The 18,612-nt window shown below is 27.5% G+C and overlaps 1 protein-coding gene across 2 annotated transcripts in view; it reads right to left on the bottom strand.

Moving 5' to 3' along the window:
- The window catches only part of LOC123299731 (probable fatty acid-binding protein), a 37,279-nt gene extending 22,097 nt beyond the window's left edge, over nt 1–15,182 (bottom strand). Inside the window, exon 1 of one of the 2 annotated variants that reach the window (XM_044882053.1) lies at nt 15,055–15,182. In XM_044882053.1, the coding sequence (XP_044737988.1) occupies nt 15,055–15,136 (82 nt within the window). In that variant the 5' untranslated portion in view covers nt 15,137–15,182. Of the gene's footprint in view, nt 1–10,232; nt 10,540–15,054 lie in introns of those variants that run through there. The other variant, XM_044882054.1, reaches the window with a different exon arrangement.
- Nucleotides 15,183–18,612: the final 3,430 nt, after the last annotated feature.

Below are 18,612 nucleotides of genomic sequence, written 5' to 3'. Positions count from 1 at the left end.
TATTACACTAAATAAGTTAAACAAAGATTGTCAAATACAGTCTCGGTTTGGTCTTGGTCTCGCTCATCACTATCACTATTACCTCTATTACCTCGATTAAAAATAAGCAAAATTTTTTTAAGAAATTTAAAAAAAAAAATCTAATCGAATTAAAAATTATATAATTCTAAGATTTTGAAGTTTTTATATCGAATCTAAGTAATATATAACAAGTTGTTCCTGCAGAACTTGTCTTGGCTACCTTAACAGATTTCACAAAGTTGATTATTAGTTCATAATAACAAGATTGTCAAGAAACATCACCATGTTTATCAGTCAACAACAACAAAAAATGTATCGTTACATATTTCTGTTCCCCCATGATTGTCTCCCAGCTCTAGTACGATATATATAAATGACAGTGACTGACGTAACTTATCGTATACAATTTGTATCTGTGTATGGTGTTATATAATAATAACGTGATGCGTACAATTCATTGATCTCTCTCAGTGTGTATCAAAATTATAATTATGTATCTGCGCACATACATGTTAGGGAACAAATATGCGACCATGACTTCATTGTAAGTTATACGGGATGTTATAGATAGAATATTCCAAATGGATTCAAACAGAGGAAATACAGTTTTTCGAATTGGGAAAGAATATTTACAGACTCGTTTTTTTCAGAACACTTACTTACAGGCTTACTGCTATGTGTTTCTATATAAATATATTTAGAAGAGGATATTTTAAAAATTCCTAAACAAGTGAAATTTACAAAATTTTAAAAACCCCCGATAAATTTTTCGGGTTCGGATTCCTAAACTCGCACTTAAAACGTATTTAAGAACACTCTCTATTAAATTACTTTCTTCTTTCTTCAAACTGAACCGATTTTGAGGATCATCGAATATTTTTTAGCTGTTCCAGGTGCGGAACCGTGAACTCGCACTTGAAACTTATAGCCAAGAACACTCTCCTTTAAATTACTTTTCAAACGAAACTAAAAAATCCAAATCGGTTCATCTGTTCAGGCGTTACGATGCCACAGGCAAATTCACATAGATGTCAAACTTATAAACACCCCTTTTTTTGGTTCGGGGTTAAAAATTGGCGAGAATCGTTGCCTAAAGATTAAAGTTCCAAAAAAGGTTAAAGATACTAATTTATGTAAGATAGGTGTGGTTTGAAATAAGAATCAATAGACTTACTATTTAAAGCTACGTACAAATTGTAAATTTTCTTCTATCTTGTATAGCTTTTAACAAAAGAGCTCTAATCTGCACCCTTACAGAAACTCGAAAAAATGTTTAAAACAAAAGTTGTTTATTTTTTGTAAGGAAGATTTTTATTCTACTCTCTAAAATTAAATTAGTGAAATTTCACTAATTCACAGTGAAATTTCACTAATTTTTTTAATTGAAATCCAGCAACTTAGAATTAGTGAAAATTCACTGAATGATTCAGTGAAAAAAGAAATCACTAATTCATCAGTGAAAATAAGATTCACTAATTGATAAATAGAAATATATTTCACTAATTTATAAGTGAAAATTTAAATCACTAATTTGTGAGTGAAAATAACTAATTTAATGGTGACAGTACTTTTCACTAATCCATTAGTTACATCAAACGGTCTATTAGTGAAAATCGCCAATTGAATTAACAGAATTTACTAATTCTTTTATTGTTGTGAATTAGCAAAATTCACTAATTTATCAGTTAAAAATACTATTCTATTCAATTGGGTACTTGTAAGTAAAATAATTTTTTATTAGGAAAAGAAAAAAATATGTTCATTTAATAAAAATTTTATTGTCTTTGTTCATCATATATTATAAATTTTCTAGTTGAAGCACTAGAAGAAAGTTATCGGTTACTGTAAAAGTACATTTTTCATTGTTAGAACTTATGTTAAAACTATTATGAATTTCATTATTGATTTTAATGAATTATATAGTTATATGAATAGCTGATACAATATTTTTGGGTTTTACTCCCATTTTAAAAATAAAATAATCGATTAAATTATAAAAATTCATTAATTCCTCTGGATACTCCAAATATAATACATAATAACATCTGTATAGTCAATCAAATGCAAATATTGGTTCCAGTTTTTTGCCTACTTCCATCGCCTTGAATAAATGAACTATTTCCAGATTGTCCCGATTCTATTATTATGTAGGGTTGAATGTTTTCTTTGGAGTTCGCAGTTACTTCTTCGGAAAAATTTTTTCAAATTCCTCCCTTCCTAGAAACATATAAAAAAACTATTGGATTAAAAAATTTATATTTTACTATTATAAACTTAAAAAGAGTAGAACTTACGTTTACTTACTTACTTACTTACTTACTTTTCTTGTATTTTTGTATACATAAAGTACGTGTTTAGAACCAAAAACTTTGAAAAATCACATTAGGTCCGGTCAAATGCATATTCCACTTACTTTTTTATGTGTGCCGGTGCTATAATTAAAACATTGCAATGTAACTAATTACAAGAGAAAAATCTTCACTTAACCTGGATCAAAATTTTTAAATCAAAGTTTGACAGTCTTCTTTGCACGAAAGATCATTTGAAACTGTTGAAGTAATGAAAGAATCATAGGTCATAAAACTAAAATATTCTTTTATTATACTGTTATGTCTTGGTTCATACAAGTTTGTTATATGTCTCCGTTCGTACAAGTAAATAAAGAGCATACTTTAAATAAAAAGGGGGAACTTTTCACTGATAAATTAGTGAAAATCAAAGCCATCAATGCAATTAGTCATAAAATCACTGATAAAAAAGTAAAAATAACTGCATAATTAGTGAATTCTAAACTGACTAATACAATTAGTGACAAAGCAACTGCTAATTGATGAAAACTACTATTGAATTAGTGAAAATTGAAATCACTAATTGAGATAGTGAATGTTTCACTGATTAATCTAGTAAAATCACTAATTTTACAGTGAAAAAAATTTCACTAGCTGAATTAGTGAAAATTTCACTAATTTAATTTTAGAGGGTATTTTATTCTATCTTTTACGGTTAAATGACGAATCCTACTAACTATTTACCCAATTGACGCCTGAACAAGCTTTAAAAATTTTCTGCTTGATATCTCTTTTTTGGTTATCATGATAGCCAACGCGATGGATAGATAGACAAACGGATAGGCATTAATTAAATGATTTTTTGGACTCCTTTACAAAAGTTTTGTTTGTAGCATCAATATTTCGAAGCGTTACAAACTTGAGATTAAATTTAATATACCTTGATAGATTTCACATAAACAGGGTATAAAAACTAGTTGAGTTATAATTTATGATTATGAATTGTATTTCCATGAAATGAAAACCATTGATATTTTCCATTTTTAAATGCACTTTTTATTATACATTGATAGCCATTTATTTAAATGATAATTGTTTTCCTCATAAAACTCACGAGTTAAGTGATAAAATAAAAAGATATTTTTATGATTAGATACAATTATTATACAATATATCTCACATAATGGTAGATCCGGGTCTAGATGAGCTCATCATGAATTATCGAGGAAATTCAAGCCTTTTTCTTCTTCGTGCAAATTTTTATAATATTCGAATTGGAAGACTCTCAAGCCAACGTTAAGATGGATTTGTGTACTTATACTAAGTTCTTACATTAAGAAGGCTTTTAATGCTTAAATGTATTTTCAAATTAGTTAAGGAACGAAACGAGCTATAACTACCTCTAAATATCAAAAAATATGGTAGAGGCTAGTTTTTATTGGGACTTGATTCGTAAGGTTATGTTGAATATTTATTATTAAAATAAATAACAATAAACAGAAAATTCAAGTACAAAAATATTTAAATTAAATCAGCAAAATATGTCTACTGCTTGATTATTATTTCCGTGTTTAGTGTATATAAAAATTAACACTTATACAAATTAGCACGTTAAGTTAGAAAAAAAATTAAACAAAAATACAAACAACAAAAATCAAAATGAAAGGAATTCGAACCCTAACTAGAAATAAAGAATATGGTGATATAAGGAAAATGGAAGTATATCTTTGTACAAGGACGATTAAGTGTGCATTGTTTTGAATTATTTCTCATGAACTTAATGAATATTCAAATTTAAACTTTTTTTTTATTTAAAAACTTGAACACTTTATAAAGATAAAATTGAATTAATTTAGCCTTGAATATTTTTTGTTCCATTGCAGCATAAAAGTTTTTTTTATAGTTCTACATACTACAAATTAAAAATTAATAATAACTGTTATACCCGCATTAAAATGGTAAGGGTATTAAATGAAAATTATTTCATAAAATTTCAATATATATGCTCTAACAACTTACAATGTGTTACAAAATTTATAAGCTAAATTAGTGCAATCAGGTTAATCTAGGTATTAATATAGGTAATAAAATTGCATCACCTTATAATGAATTCATTTACGCTTGCTCATATATAGGATGTGCCAAAACTATTATTTTCAGAAGCAGAGTAACTTAGATAATATTTTCTTTGCAGGTTTTTAAGTCCGATCCTTCTTTACTTTTATGGTTTGTAATTTTGAAAATTTCGAGATCAATATTAATGAAATAAAGTATACATGAGGTGTGAAAACGATTTATGGACTGGGTATTTTGAATGGAAGCCAATGTGATTCCTGATACTGACACTGCATTTGTGAATAGTATGTTTTGCCATTTTAACATTCATGAGACCTAAAAGACTTTGTGTAGGTAATACAGAATCACACTAAAATTAGTCTTTTTATCGCCCATGGGATGAATATCTGAGTCCAAAGCCGCTCAAAACCTGAAGTCCAATCACGATGCTCAATCATTTCAAAAGTGTGAAAATTTACTCCTATACTTTAAGTGGACATTTTTTACTGGCATGCAAAGACGGTCAATTTCTTTAAAAAGTATCTGGAGTTATTTTAACTCCCAGAGCAACTTGGTTATGTATATACTTTATAATTCGATTTCACTGTACTTTATATAAAATTATAGATAATGGAAATAATTTAGTAACAAATTTAACACGTTTCAAACATATTTTCCAAGGAAAATTAATGTCAATACATTATGTGCGTTTAACATGCAATATGCCAGTCAAATATGGAAAGTTGTTAATAATTTATATAGTTCGATTTTAAATAAAAACAATATCAATATAATTAATTATTCATATCTCACATTTATATAAAAATAACGAACATGGCTAAAAAATACAAAAAAATATATACTTTGAAACTGTTTGAAAATATTCACACAAATAATTCAACATGATTTTAAAAAATTAGAAGCAAAACAGGAAGTCATTCTGGCCTCACACAAAAGGTGTATTTTTATTAACAAATAAAATATGTAATGCTATATTGGTTTCCCGTCGCTATTCCTTAGATAATCTGATTTCAACAGATTAATAATAATTTCGGCAATAAGATAAATAATAAATTAGGAGCATATTTTGAGAGCGAGATATATCATCTCTTGCAGAATCCAAAATACGTTTCTGCCTCTATTTAATATTACAAAAGGTACTCCTGCAGGATGCTTAGTGGATACTTGTATCATTTCTAGGGATATGATTTACACAAGTTTACACAAGTTTTGCATTTCATAATTCCGGTGCAACTAAGTTAGATATAAAGCTAGCGTGTATGTTTTTGACTTATTTGCAACAAGTCTTGTTTGCAAAATTTGAGTGGACGTAATCCTTAGTATTCCTACAACTGAGCTGCCCTTTTTCAGTTCTACATCAGAGAAATATTAAATTGCCCCGCAAATAAATATGTATATGCTTTTTTCTTGCCCTCCTTAGATGGTAATCGGCTGCCCAATACCCTGTGGACTTTGGTTCGACAATAAACAAAGCGGTGTTCCTAAAAAGTGTCAGACGCTTTGTTTAAAGTCAGACCAAAGTCTACAGTACCGAAGAGTCTATTGTCTTCTTATTAAAGTAAGCACATATTTCTAAAACTTAAAAATAATGATTAAAAAATACGCTTTTGAAACCAGCTGAACTAAAAAGTAGAAAATAATATCTATAAGTTAAAAAAATACATCTGAAAATCATTCAATTTTTTTTTAACTTATAGAAATTATTTTCTACTTTTTATTTTAGCTGGTTACAAAAGCGTGTTTTTTTATTTTTTTTTAAACTATTTTTTATTTTCAACTTTTTAGTTCAACTTTGTTTTCTGGTATAGAAAAAAGTTCTTCCTGAAGATCCTGATCCTTGTTAAGTGTGTGAAGATTCAACTCAATTCCACGTTTTGAAGTGGGTGAAAATCTCGTTACATTGAAACATGTCAACATACCATAATAATATATAAGTGTGCTAAATAGGGCAGCTCTCTAAAAATGACTCAAAATGCACACTAGTTTTATACCTATGCAGGTAAATAATTTTAAAATAATTACAATGTAATTTTTGATAAAAATAATAACAATTTATGTAATAAAATAAATACAAAGTATTCAAATTGTTTATTTTAGATTTATCAACTAGCACCAAACAACAAAACAGTGGGACGGCTAACATTTTAACTATATGGTTCGTATTTTTCAAAACATGTAATTTTAACACTAATATTCAGTGTTAAAGGTAAATGCAGTTTTATTGATTTTACTATGTAATTTAAGACACGAACTAGAGGGTTAAAATAAATGAATCAAAAGGAAATACACAAAAAATATATATGGGGAGTGCAAAAAACAAGTAGAATTTCTTGTGCACTATTTGCTTATTTTATTTTATTTCTTATATGGTTTCGTTCGATAATCTACTGAGTATATATTTATTAAGACCATTCTTGTGGTTTTGTATCACCGGAAATCTGTTCATTTTGATTACTTTGATAAAATTCAACTGAAATTGAATTTCCTGAATTCTTTCTAAAGTAGAGCTTATTCCCTATTTTCTTTAGAATTATATTTCTCTGATTTTTCCCCCATGATACTTTTCAATTGAGATATATTAAAAAAAACCATAGATTTCTTTCTCAGTTTCCATAGATTTCTTTCTCAAAATGGAGGTTTTTTATGAATTCAGAATCCGATTCAGATGATTTCGAAGACATCATGATGATGATGACGATTCAGATGATGTTTATTCTTAAATTTTCTGGGTGAACTATATTTCAGACATTATGCATGTAATCGTAAAATAAACCCGATTTTGTTCTTTTTTGGGTCAAAACTAGTTCAATCGAGAAATTGAACCCAAAATGTACACTGACTTATCGAAATTGCAGATGAAAGTTGATTTTTGTCGATTCTTTGCAATTTTCTTAAAAAAAGAAAATATTTTCTCTTTAAAAAATATTACAAACAACTTTTCATTTCAGAGTTTAATAAAACTTGTTATATAGAGAATAGCGTAATTTTGATCCAAAAAAATACGAAAATCGGGGTCATTTAATGATAAGTTGAGTATTTCTATTCTAAGTTATAGCTAAGAATCGAATATGAAGAAAACCCTTAAATAATCAATAAAATATCACTATATAGTTAAAATCGCTTATAACAACATTTAAGTGACCCATATTTATGGTCGTTATAATCGATAGTCGTTATAGCCGATACATTCATAGATGTGAATATATAGGGATTCAGATGAAATTTAGTTTGGATTCTTTTAGAAAAAAAGCGATAAGTCGGTAGAATGGATAAACAAGCATGATATCGACCTCTTAAATCATGAGATTCGGCAACCCTGGCTATAGTTTAAAACAGCATTCCAACATACAACACATTAGTTACTGAACAATATATTTCAAAAACCTTGAAAGTTGAATTTTTTAAAATATTGAAAAATATAGTTAATGACACGTAAAATAAAATTATTATTTTTATTATAAAATGTTATTTTATTATATAAAAAAAAACTAATTCAATTTTTAAAATATCGAAAACAAAAAAATTTGAGTTATTTTTTTTTCAAAATAACTTTAATGTAATAATGAAAAAAAAAAAGATACTGAGTGGCCGTGAATTTTATGAATTGAATCAATTCATCAATGAATTGAATCAATCAATAATGTAAATCTTATACTTCTCTTCTTGGGATTTCCAGGCTGTGTAGATGCTTCAATAGCCGTTTTAAACACAATTTTAAAAAGATAAACATGATTTATAAAACTAAAATACGATGGAGGTACTGAATACATTTAACTATTATGAAGACGTTAGTTTGAAGCAAAAAATGAAAATGGTGCACTATACTACCATAGCTACTTTAAAAAATATAGATAATAGTTAACAGGTTATTTAACGAATTTGACTAAGATATACCCCGATTAAATCAATTCACACATTCTATGCTAGTTCGGTTAGCAATATTGACACAAGAATAAAATAAATCGAACTAAAATTAATAATATTTCCTACACAATAAAAATAACAAGTTAATATTTCTTGAGTCAACGATTTCAATTGTTAATTTAAGAAAATAAGTATAGCAAGTAAAAATTTTCTAGAATCAAGAACATATTTACTTGCTACCATGTTTTCTTGCAACTAGTACTTTTTCTTGACTATGTTCCAGATTGGCGATTAACTGTAGGTTATCGAAAAATGTTAAAATAATATGGCATAAAATTCAAACTAATTTCGAGAAAATGTACAGGATAAGTGATCAGCCAAATATTTTACATTCGAATTTTCGCGGGTTTCATGATTGTAATTGTTAAGACACCCGGTAATATTTATTTCATTCAATACATAATTATCTACCGAATCAGAAAAAAAAGTCGGTTACCTAAGAAACACATGAACAATAATAATCTCTATTGAATAAATTCAAAAGAGCAAAAAACTTTGTAAAATAGTAAACAGGTAATTATCTTAATTTAAAAAATTTCTTGTTTCATGTATATTTAATAATTATCTAACATCCATTGTTTTAATATTTCGTAAGAAACGTACCCGAAAAAGTTACACTCAGTGTTACTTTTTTAGTTAAATGATCAATACATACTTGAAACTTCGTGAGAGATTTACTTTTGAGCAGTCTACCAAACTTTCTCTTTACGACTTTTTTCAAAAGAGCTGCGCATTTTCAAATTAGTGAACCATATGTATGTATTAAAAACAAAAATACTTAAGTTAGGCTTGTTCGAGGCGGTAGGCAAGGTCATTGGTGCAATATTTTTGACGGACAAAATATTATACTGTTTAATAATTATTATTGTTATCAAGTGGTCATAGTGTTTGACCCTATCATGCTCATTTAAAAACACAACACTTTCGAAAAAAGTCATAGAAAGTTTGGTAGACTCGCCAAAATTACTATTCACGAAGTTTCAAGTGTGTATTAATCAGTTAACAAAAAAAAGGTACTATGTCACGGAATAATTGTATTTCATGAGGAATAATGCAAACTTGCAGAGTTACTTTATGCTCAAAGTAAATAAATAAGTATATTCTACTATAAACTGCATTGTCTTCCTGTCGCTTCCACCATCAATGCATAGATACTTTCATTAATCTTTTTTATCATCAAAAGAAAACCCAGGATTACTGTACACCAAGGCCCATGTCATTAAACATGATTCATAGCAATAGGTGGTTGTGATTTTGTGCAGAGGTAAGGGTGTGTGTATATTTATTACAGCATATATTGATTAGTATAGAGTAGCATTCGAAGAACTTGTAGTATTTGAGATATTATAAATGCAGCCCATGGTAAATTAAGTATATGCACTCATTTTTTGGCGCCATTTGTGTTTTACTCCATTATTTAAATAATAAATAAAATTCAAGTGATGCGGGCAGATAACAGCTAACACTTAATGTTAATAATTTTTGGTTCCCACGTGGATATCACATTTTAAATTATTTCATTTTCGAATAAATTACCATAACAACAATTTAAATATTTTTAACGTAAAATTTTTGAGATTATTTACAACATTTTAAACATTTTAATGTCCCCTTTTGATGGTTATTATGCAACATAATTATGCAACAAACACATGTATCGGTTAAAAATTATGTTAAACAATAAATAAAAAATATAATTTAAAAAAACCATGAATAAAAATTAAATGACCTTAACCTTACAAACATTTTTTGGCAATCAATAATCAAACAATTCAAAGTTTAATGAACTATGTAAACAAAAAAAAAGGGTATTACTTGGATTATATTTTTTTTCAAAATTGATAAAATAAAATACTTTTTAAAATTTAAATTCATATATATAGAGCATGCGTATAATGCCAAAAAAAAAAATAGGAAACTCACCGAGCTGTTTCATAAAATCATCAAAATTTTCACTGGATGATAATTTGTATTTTTTATTTAAAACTGCTTCTAATGATGCCATTTTTATTTAAAATTTAGTTTTTTGACAACTTAATAAATTTTTAGAAGAAACACCGGTGTTTTATTTGATGTTAATCTCGTGATATTTAGAGTAATACTGAATATTATGAAAGAACGCGTTGGATGGACTGGATGAAAACACGACGCGACGCTGATATTATAACGAAGGAGAGAATGTGAAACCGGTGCTTGTAATACAACTACCACTGCGACCAGTTTTTTGTATTCTAGTTGAATTGAGTTAGTAGTATTTGGTATATATGTAGTATGGTTTGATTCCAGTGTGCGTTGTAATAATACAACAGCACCAATATTACTGGGTGTAACAATATGTAATTCAATGAAGGTAGATGAAAATGTAAGTTTGTGGAAACAAATCCAAGAACTTGGTGTTGGCACTGAATTTAATAACATAGGTTATAGGGTAGGTACTTTACCCTATACGAGAAATTATGTAAAAATATATTATTTAGATAATATATAATATATTTCGAGCTTAGGCAAAGCAGTCGCAAAATTTTAGTTTAGTTCATAAAATAATAAAATAAATTTAAAAATTCAATTCAAAGCTTTCAAATAGTAGCCGCCATTTTACTACGTTATACACCTATGTATGTAATCAAGAAAGTCAAATTTTAAACAGATATCAAACAAAAGAGGACACTATTCAAAAATGGATGTTATACCTTCTTGTAAATAAAACGATATGTTAGGTGAAATGATTAAACGTGGTTAAACGATGAAGTAAGACACTGCTATAATGACAGATATGGGTGACTTTTTCTTGATTCTGCCTTGAAATGGGCTTTACAGTTTTTATGCTATTTGGAAAATATAGGTCGAGTAGAGCCTGTAACTCAAAAATTACGCATTTTTATACCATGTATATGAAAAATACATAGTATATTAAGTTTAGTCCCAAGTTTGTAAAGCTTAAAAGTATTGATGCTACCAACAAAATTTTGGTATATGAGTTCATAAAATCACCTAATTTGTCCATTTCCGGTTGTCTGTCCGTCCGTCCGACTGTGGACATGATAACTCAAAAACGAAAAAAGATATCAATCTGAAATTTTTATAGCGTACTCAGGACGTAAAAAGTGATTACGTATTTGTAAATGAGCAACATAGGTCAATTGGCTCTTGGGCCCGTAGGATCCATCTTGTAAACCGTTAGAGATAGAACAAAAGTTTAAATATAAAAAATGTTCCTTATAAAAAAATTCACAACTTTTGTTTGTAACATTTCTCGTAAACTTCACTGTTTATCCGCCAGGGTGCAAATTAGGCACGAATTGCATATAGAACGTATTATATGGAAATATAAGTTATGTATATTTGACGTGTATGTATATGTATATAATGTGATAGTCATCAAAACTGTCTCTACATGGTATTTCAACAATTAACTCAGTCAATTCTTTGTTTTCACTTGTTTCTTTTTCATATCGAATGAAAAGACGTACAAATACAAATATTCAAGATTTTGAATATTCAAGAAATTGATATTCAAGATTTTCATACGATTTCCTCTTTTGAACGCAATATTTATAAAAATTTATTCGTTTATTCCGGAAATTGAGCGGTGTAAACCCGAACATTTGTTACACCCGGTATATTAAAATGTCTTTTTATTAGTATGAATTAGAATATAAAAGCCCAAGGGTTTTTTTTTATATTTGTTATTTACTACTAATATACATTAAAATATAATAGTGAATTGTTCAACAATCATTGAAGTTTTTTTTTCAGTAGGGGGTACAGTTTTTTTATTATAAGAAGAATATTGATTAAGATACCAACGAAATTAATCATTAATTTTAATTTATTTTAATAATGACGATGTGTGAATAAAATTAGTTTCGGCAGTTGGTCAGGAGATGATTTGTATTTTCAGTAGCCAATAAATGACAGAACTGCAACGAAAAGGGATCGAAATTATTACTCAAATTGAAAATATGATTGCAAAAGCTTCACTTCTCATTAATGAACAATAAATTGGAAAATGTGCCCAGTTTGTAATCGTCACTGTTCACCTGTAAGGGGCAAATTAGGCCAAAACTTTGGCTACCATTTTGTCCAAAACTAAAAAAGATAGATAGTTAAAAATTTGCAGGTAGCTTCAACTAATGGTCTTGTGAAACTTTCTCCAAAACACTTTGGAAAATACTTTCGAAAATTTTCGAAAACCAAATAAATGTTCATTTTTTTTGTTTGATTTCTAAACTTTTCTAATTCATAAAAATAATAATTCAAGCACTGACATGAAACACTCTCTATACAGAGTATTTTAACAATTAACTCAGTCCATTGTTTGTTTTAACTTGTTTAAAAAAAATAAATCAATATCGTTTTATTGAACACCTATTAAAACCCAGTTTAAATATTCCATTTATGCCTCCTGTTATCGCATCACAAAATTATTTTTCCAATAGAGTTATTCTTTAAAAATACTATTCTTTTGTATTACGAAATAAGATATTACTATTTTTGTTACATTTATAAATAAAAGAATCATTAAATAATCTGTAAAAGAAAAACTAGAGTAATATGAATTAAAATAAAATTTAGACTTAAGACTTTGAACTATAATCTAAAATACTATTTACTTATGTGTTATTAGTGAAAAGAACTTGGCAATATTCATCATAAATAGGTACTAAGTCTAGAATAAAGCGGTGCCGATGTTTCGAAATAAATTGGATAAGCTACTTTTATTATTCTCAGTTAAATATTTGATGGTCAATAATCTGAACCGGCTAATAAACAGAAGAAAATGAATCGCAGAACTTTTACCAATTTATTCTTGTTTATACATTTAGAATTTATTTGACACTTGAGTAACGATAATTAAAAATTCAAGCATATACGTCTATCATGAAGAAGTGTTAGAAAAATACTCACTTATAGATCTATATACAGCCTTAGAGTTTTCAAGTAAAAAATCTTCAGAACTTATCAGAATATCCATAAGAGATAGTCATTAACCAAATTACTATCCAATGGTATTTCCGTTTCCTTTGGTTTGGATTCGCCATCAGTCTCATAATATAGAAATTTTTAGTGCGAAACCGGTAAATTTGAAAATTTTTGTTTATATAAATAAATAAAAAACTTTGAGAGTAAAACGTAACAATTCGTTATATAGCAACTGCAACATATGCAACTTTAGAAACGAAAAATTTTCGTTAAGTGTTATTTTGTTTAGGAGAATGGGTGGCTGAAATCATTTGGCAATCGGTTTGTGATTGTTTCATTTTTCATTTAATATTATTGTGAATAATTTTCGATAAAAAATTTTCGATATACGAACGCCGTAGAATGCTGGTCTAATAAATATTATGATAAATATAAACAGTGTTTATTATTAAACTAGAAAAAAATAACCAATTCTGAAATATTTGCCCGACTATTGATCCATTTTTTGTAATTAATTTTAACATAGACGTCGAGTTTTTTTAGAATAGGAATTTATTGCTTATTTAGTTTCAAAATAAATGTCTCAAAAACTATATTACTCCAATCATCTTAGGGTTGACTCTCGGAATCTAACGGATTAAGCTGAAATTTTGTTCAAACCTTTATTTTGATCGTAAAAATATTATCTCAGATGATGCAAAAGTCACATATGGGTCACGTGTGCACGTCCTTAGATATTCAAGGCAAAAGTTAACAAAAATCAGTTTTTTGATAATATCTCGTTTCCGTTGCCTTCATTCGTATTTATATTTATTATAATAGTTGTAGAGGACAAAATTTTCCATAAATTTTGGCTGAAAATTTGTGTGTGTCTTGAACCGTTTTTAAAATAGATAGCGCAGAAGATGGAGCGCTCAGTTTAAGGTACTTTAATGCTGAGTTAATATTTATAAATATAAGGTTTTAAATAATTATTTAAGTAGTATTTAATGAATAATTAAGTATATACTACATAACTAATTATTGAATACCTTATATTTATAAATATTGACCCTGTACTTAGGTACGTATACCCAGTCCAACGTATAAATAAGGTTTCAGACAAAATTTGTAGAGAATTTTATCTTTTACAATTTTATCATAAATGTAAATACGATTAAAGGCAAAGGAAACGAAATATTATTAAAAAACTGATTTTCGCGACCTTTGGCCTTGGATATCTAAGTTCATTTTCATTTGTGACTTAAGAAACAACATTTGTACTATCAAAATAAACGTTTTTACGAAAATTGAGTTTTTTTTTTGACTAAGATCGAGTTAATATGCATGTTTGTGATCGTCAAAAATATCAATTGTTTATTAAAAATATGTTTACAAAAGGTTTAGTTTTATTTTATTGGAAATATTTCCGAAATTGTGAAAGCATGATCTAAATAAATAGATTAGATGCGATTTTTTTTGTTTAAACCTTTGGAAATTTTTTTTTTTTTTCGTTGTTGAAATTCAAACATTCCAAAGAAGAAACCAATTGGGAAGCAGTACTCTATATATTCTCAGTAATAAGTCAATATGCTATGAAATGTTTTGACTTCCCAAATTAATTTATTAATTTTTCTAGCCAGTAGATGAAAGCGCTACTTGTAGAAAAATTAAATTCTGCTAAATTCTACTGTTACAAATTTTTCTTTATTATCAATGGGCGATCATGGCCAAACTCAAACTCAAAAAGCGGATGACTAGCGATAATGGAAGTTCAGGAAAATGTATCTAATTGCTTAAAAAATCAAATGCCATGGAAGTTTGAAAATAAATGTTAACTCACCAACAGCTTTCATGTAATCATCAAAATTTTCACTTGATGACAATTGGTATTTTTTGTTGAAAACTTCTTCAAGTTTAGCCATTTTGAAAACAAAATATTCACTTAAGAATGAAAATTTTCTTGTTGTTATTTAATTCACTTTAGTTTTTATCATTAGTTACACGGTTGATTGTTGATTATTGACTAATGTAATTATTTTAATAAAAGTCTTTTATTAACTATCAATTAAAGTCCACGAAATTTTTGATAAGTTTCCAAAATATTTCTTGTCAAATTGTTATTCGGATATCTGAACTTCATGTATAAACAACGCTCAATGTATTAGGATTCATTATCAAAGGTAATTTAATTTTTGAATTCTTTTTATAAATCATTTAGATTGTAAGATGATGCAAGGCCCCAGTGCCCCATTTTCTAACTGATGTTTTAGAGAAGGCAGTAAAAGGGGTAAAAGAATTTCACTGAATGGAATAATAGGAAATTTGTTAGGTTCCTGCATACAACACAATTTTCTTTTTTCGAAATATCTGCAATTTGGACGACGAAATGATGATAGGTGAATTTGTGAGACGGTATGGAATTTTTCTGCGTTTTTAACGTTCCTGTCAATTAAAAGAATGAAGGTATATACTGTTAGGTCCAAAAAACCGAATCAATGGGAAGTTCTTAAGGATTTTTATTATTTGAAAGGATAGTCTTGTAACCTAAAAATAAATTATTTGATTTATTTTTTTGAGTACCTTGCTGCACTAATTTAAAATAAAGATCACCCAGTACGGGGCGTGCAATATTGCATGCACTTGACCCACATTTAGTCAATTTTCGTGTATGATTTTAACTCTTGTGTGGAAAATTATAATGTCAATTACATTACAAAGTTCATTTTCTATTAATTGCATATTGTTAATGACTGACAAACGTCACAATGATCTATATATTCGATCTACAAGGTGATTTTTTATCTTGGAAATATGATTATCTACTTTTGGGAAAATTTTCTAGCTTGTAACACATCTGCTTTCTTTTCTTGTCTACTATCAAATAAGGATAATAAAATCAAAATTTTCGGCATTACTAAAAACTTCCGACAATATTTGTATTTATAGTGATTTAATAATAAACATTTTCTATGGCCTACAAAGAACTACAAAGTGTAAATAAAAGAAAATATTTTATCATTGAAGAAATTTATAAAAACTCGACATTGAATTAACGATTGAAAAATCTAGAGCAAGAATAAATGTTATTTAGATTTTAGAATTTTGGTGGCGGCGCTAAATAAATTCAATTCTATTATAAAAAGATATGTTTAATGCAGTTAACTGCGCTCCCACCAAATCAATGCCATAAGTTACCTTTTTATATTTATTAAGAAGGACTAATTCTGTTTAATCTAGCTAATGATTTTAATTTAACAAACGTAACTTGAAATTTAACAAATCAGTGACAATTCTAAAATTGGGAAAATCTAGTTATTGGAAAAACAAAAAATGAGTATTCATCATGGTGGTCATAAGCAGACCTAAATCTTAAAAACAAAAGCATAGATTAATGGAATTATTAACCCATTAAATGAGCAGGTTATTTTGTATTGGACAGTTCATTCATGTATTTGAACAGTTTTGCTGTAAGTTACTATGGTTTCTTAATATACTTCTATTTATTTTACGCTGAATCCCAAATTAAGCGTATTATCGTTGTTCCATTCGAAGCCAACGATTGTCCTATGAAAAAATGTATTCACATTTTCACAGTAATAGTATTCAAAATTTCTAAAGAAAATAAAGCCGATGCAATGTCAGCTTAAAATAATATTAATTATTTAAAGTTTTATTTGAAACAAGAAAACGGTATTCACAGATTTTGTATTTATATTTTATTTATATAAATTTACACACCATTAGCCAAGTATTACAACATTATAAATATTCTAATTAAGTAATTTTAGTTCCGTTCAATATTTACAATACTCATTACACTTTGAATAGGTCGTTGGTAAACTGAGTATAAAAGGAATCCATGAAATTCCATAAAATCTAGCATCATCATAAGGAAGAATTGATTGAACAATTATATTTTTCCCATATATACTTACACCATTACAATTACGCCAAGTTAATTGAACCATTCTAAAATTTAAACTAACGGCGTTTGGTACTTATTCTAAATAAAAATTTTATACCATTTCATTCCATTTTGAAAGCAACGCTTAAATTTGGGTTCGTCAAACAATCTAGATTTCATAAAAAGATACTTAGCTTATTTTGATACAGAAAAACGATGTTGCTCACTAAAAATTCATACGAAATAAAAAAAATAAAAAAAATGACGTAACGATTGGAAACTATTCGTTCAAAATCATAACGTTTAGCTTTTGAATAAGTTAGTATTTCAAATAAGAAATACGAAATAATTTTTTGGTCTAATAGAAGATAATTTAATAATAAATGCAAAACGATTTTTGCATTTATAATTAAATTATCTTCTATTAGACTAATGAGCAAGAACGGATCCGTCATAAATAAGCTTGCCTGAAATAAGAGAGAATTTGATAAATAAACTGAGGAAATTTTCTTTTCTTTTAAAATTGTATTAAGTAACACAGCAATGAGTTAAAGTGCTTAGTTTACCGGCTGTTTTCATATACCAAACTTTATTTTATTAAAGATATAATCGTCTATTCAATTTTAATCATTATTACAGGTACCATATGTTTAATGGATTTATTAATGCGACTTAGTTTTAAGATTTTTGGATAATTTGATTAATTTATCATATAAAAAGTTAAACTCTTAAGATATTTTATACAAGGTGCCCATGAATCGATGGACATAGCTTAACAGCGTGTCCTTTAGGTAGTGTTAAGTTGAAACTGCCTTATATACTTTTTTACAAAAGGCAATAGTTAAGGAGTTATATCCACTATTAAATTTAACCAATAAAATAAACACTTTGTTAAGTAAAGTAGTATGTATATGTTTGAGAAAATTTTGTAACTTATTCGCCGGACATTATAGTTTTAGTTAATATTTAGTTAATACTAAATAGTATATATTACGTATCTATTTACATTTGGATTATTTAAGTCGTTTTATAATCCAATCAAATAAATATAACTTGAATATAAAAGACTTGAAATGTAAATATGATATAAATAATATAGAATACTAGCTCGACCCGTGTGGAATTCTGCTACCGTAGATACCATAACTCGTGGCTACACTGTACCCGTGGCTAAAAACAACAAACAACAAATTTCCTAGAAAAGTGGTAAAAAAAATCAAAAGTTCTTAAATCTATAGCACATCTGTGTAACATGTTTGCCTAGTAAACTTATTAAATTTATATCAATTTATGATATTTTTTCGTTTAGTTTAGTAGTAAACTAGTATTACTTATTAAATTTATATAAATTATTTGTCTAGCGTGTTTTCTCCTAAGCGGTATATTTTTAGAGCGTAAGAATATGTTTTGCCAAACCTAGGAATAATAATAAAAAAATTGGCAGTCATAGGGATTGCCGATAGAAGTGAACTTTCATAATATTTGAATTAAAAT

This window comes from Chrysoperla carnea, chromosome 5, assembly GCF_905475395.1.
Source record: "Chrysoperla carnea chromosome 5, inChrCarn1.1, whole genome shotgun sequence".
Taxonomy (NCBI): Eukaryota; Metazoa; Arthropoda; class Insecta; order Neuroptera; family Chrysopidae; genus Chrysoperla; species Chrysoperla carnea.
Note: the sequence above shows the minus strand (reverse complement) of the source record. Positions and strands in the feature narration are given on the sequence as shown.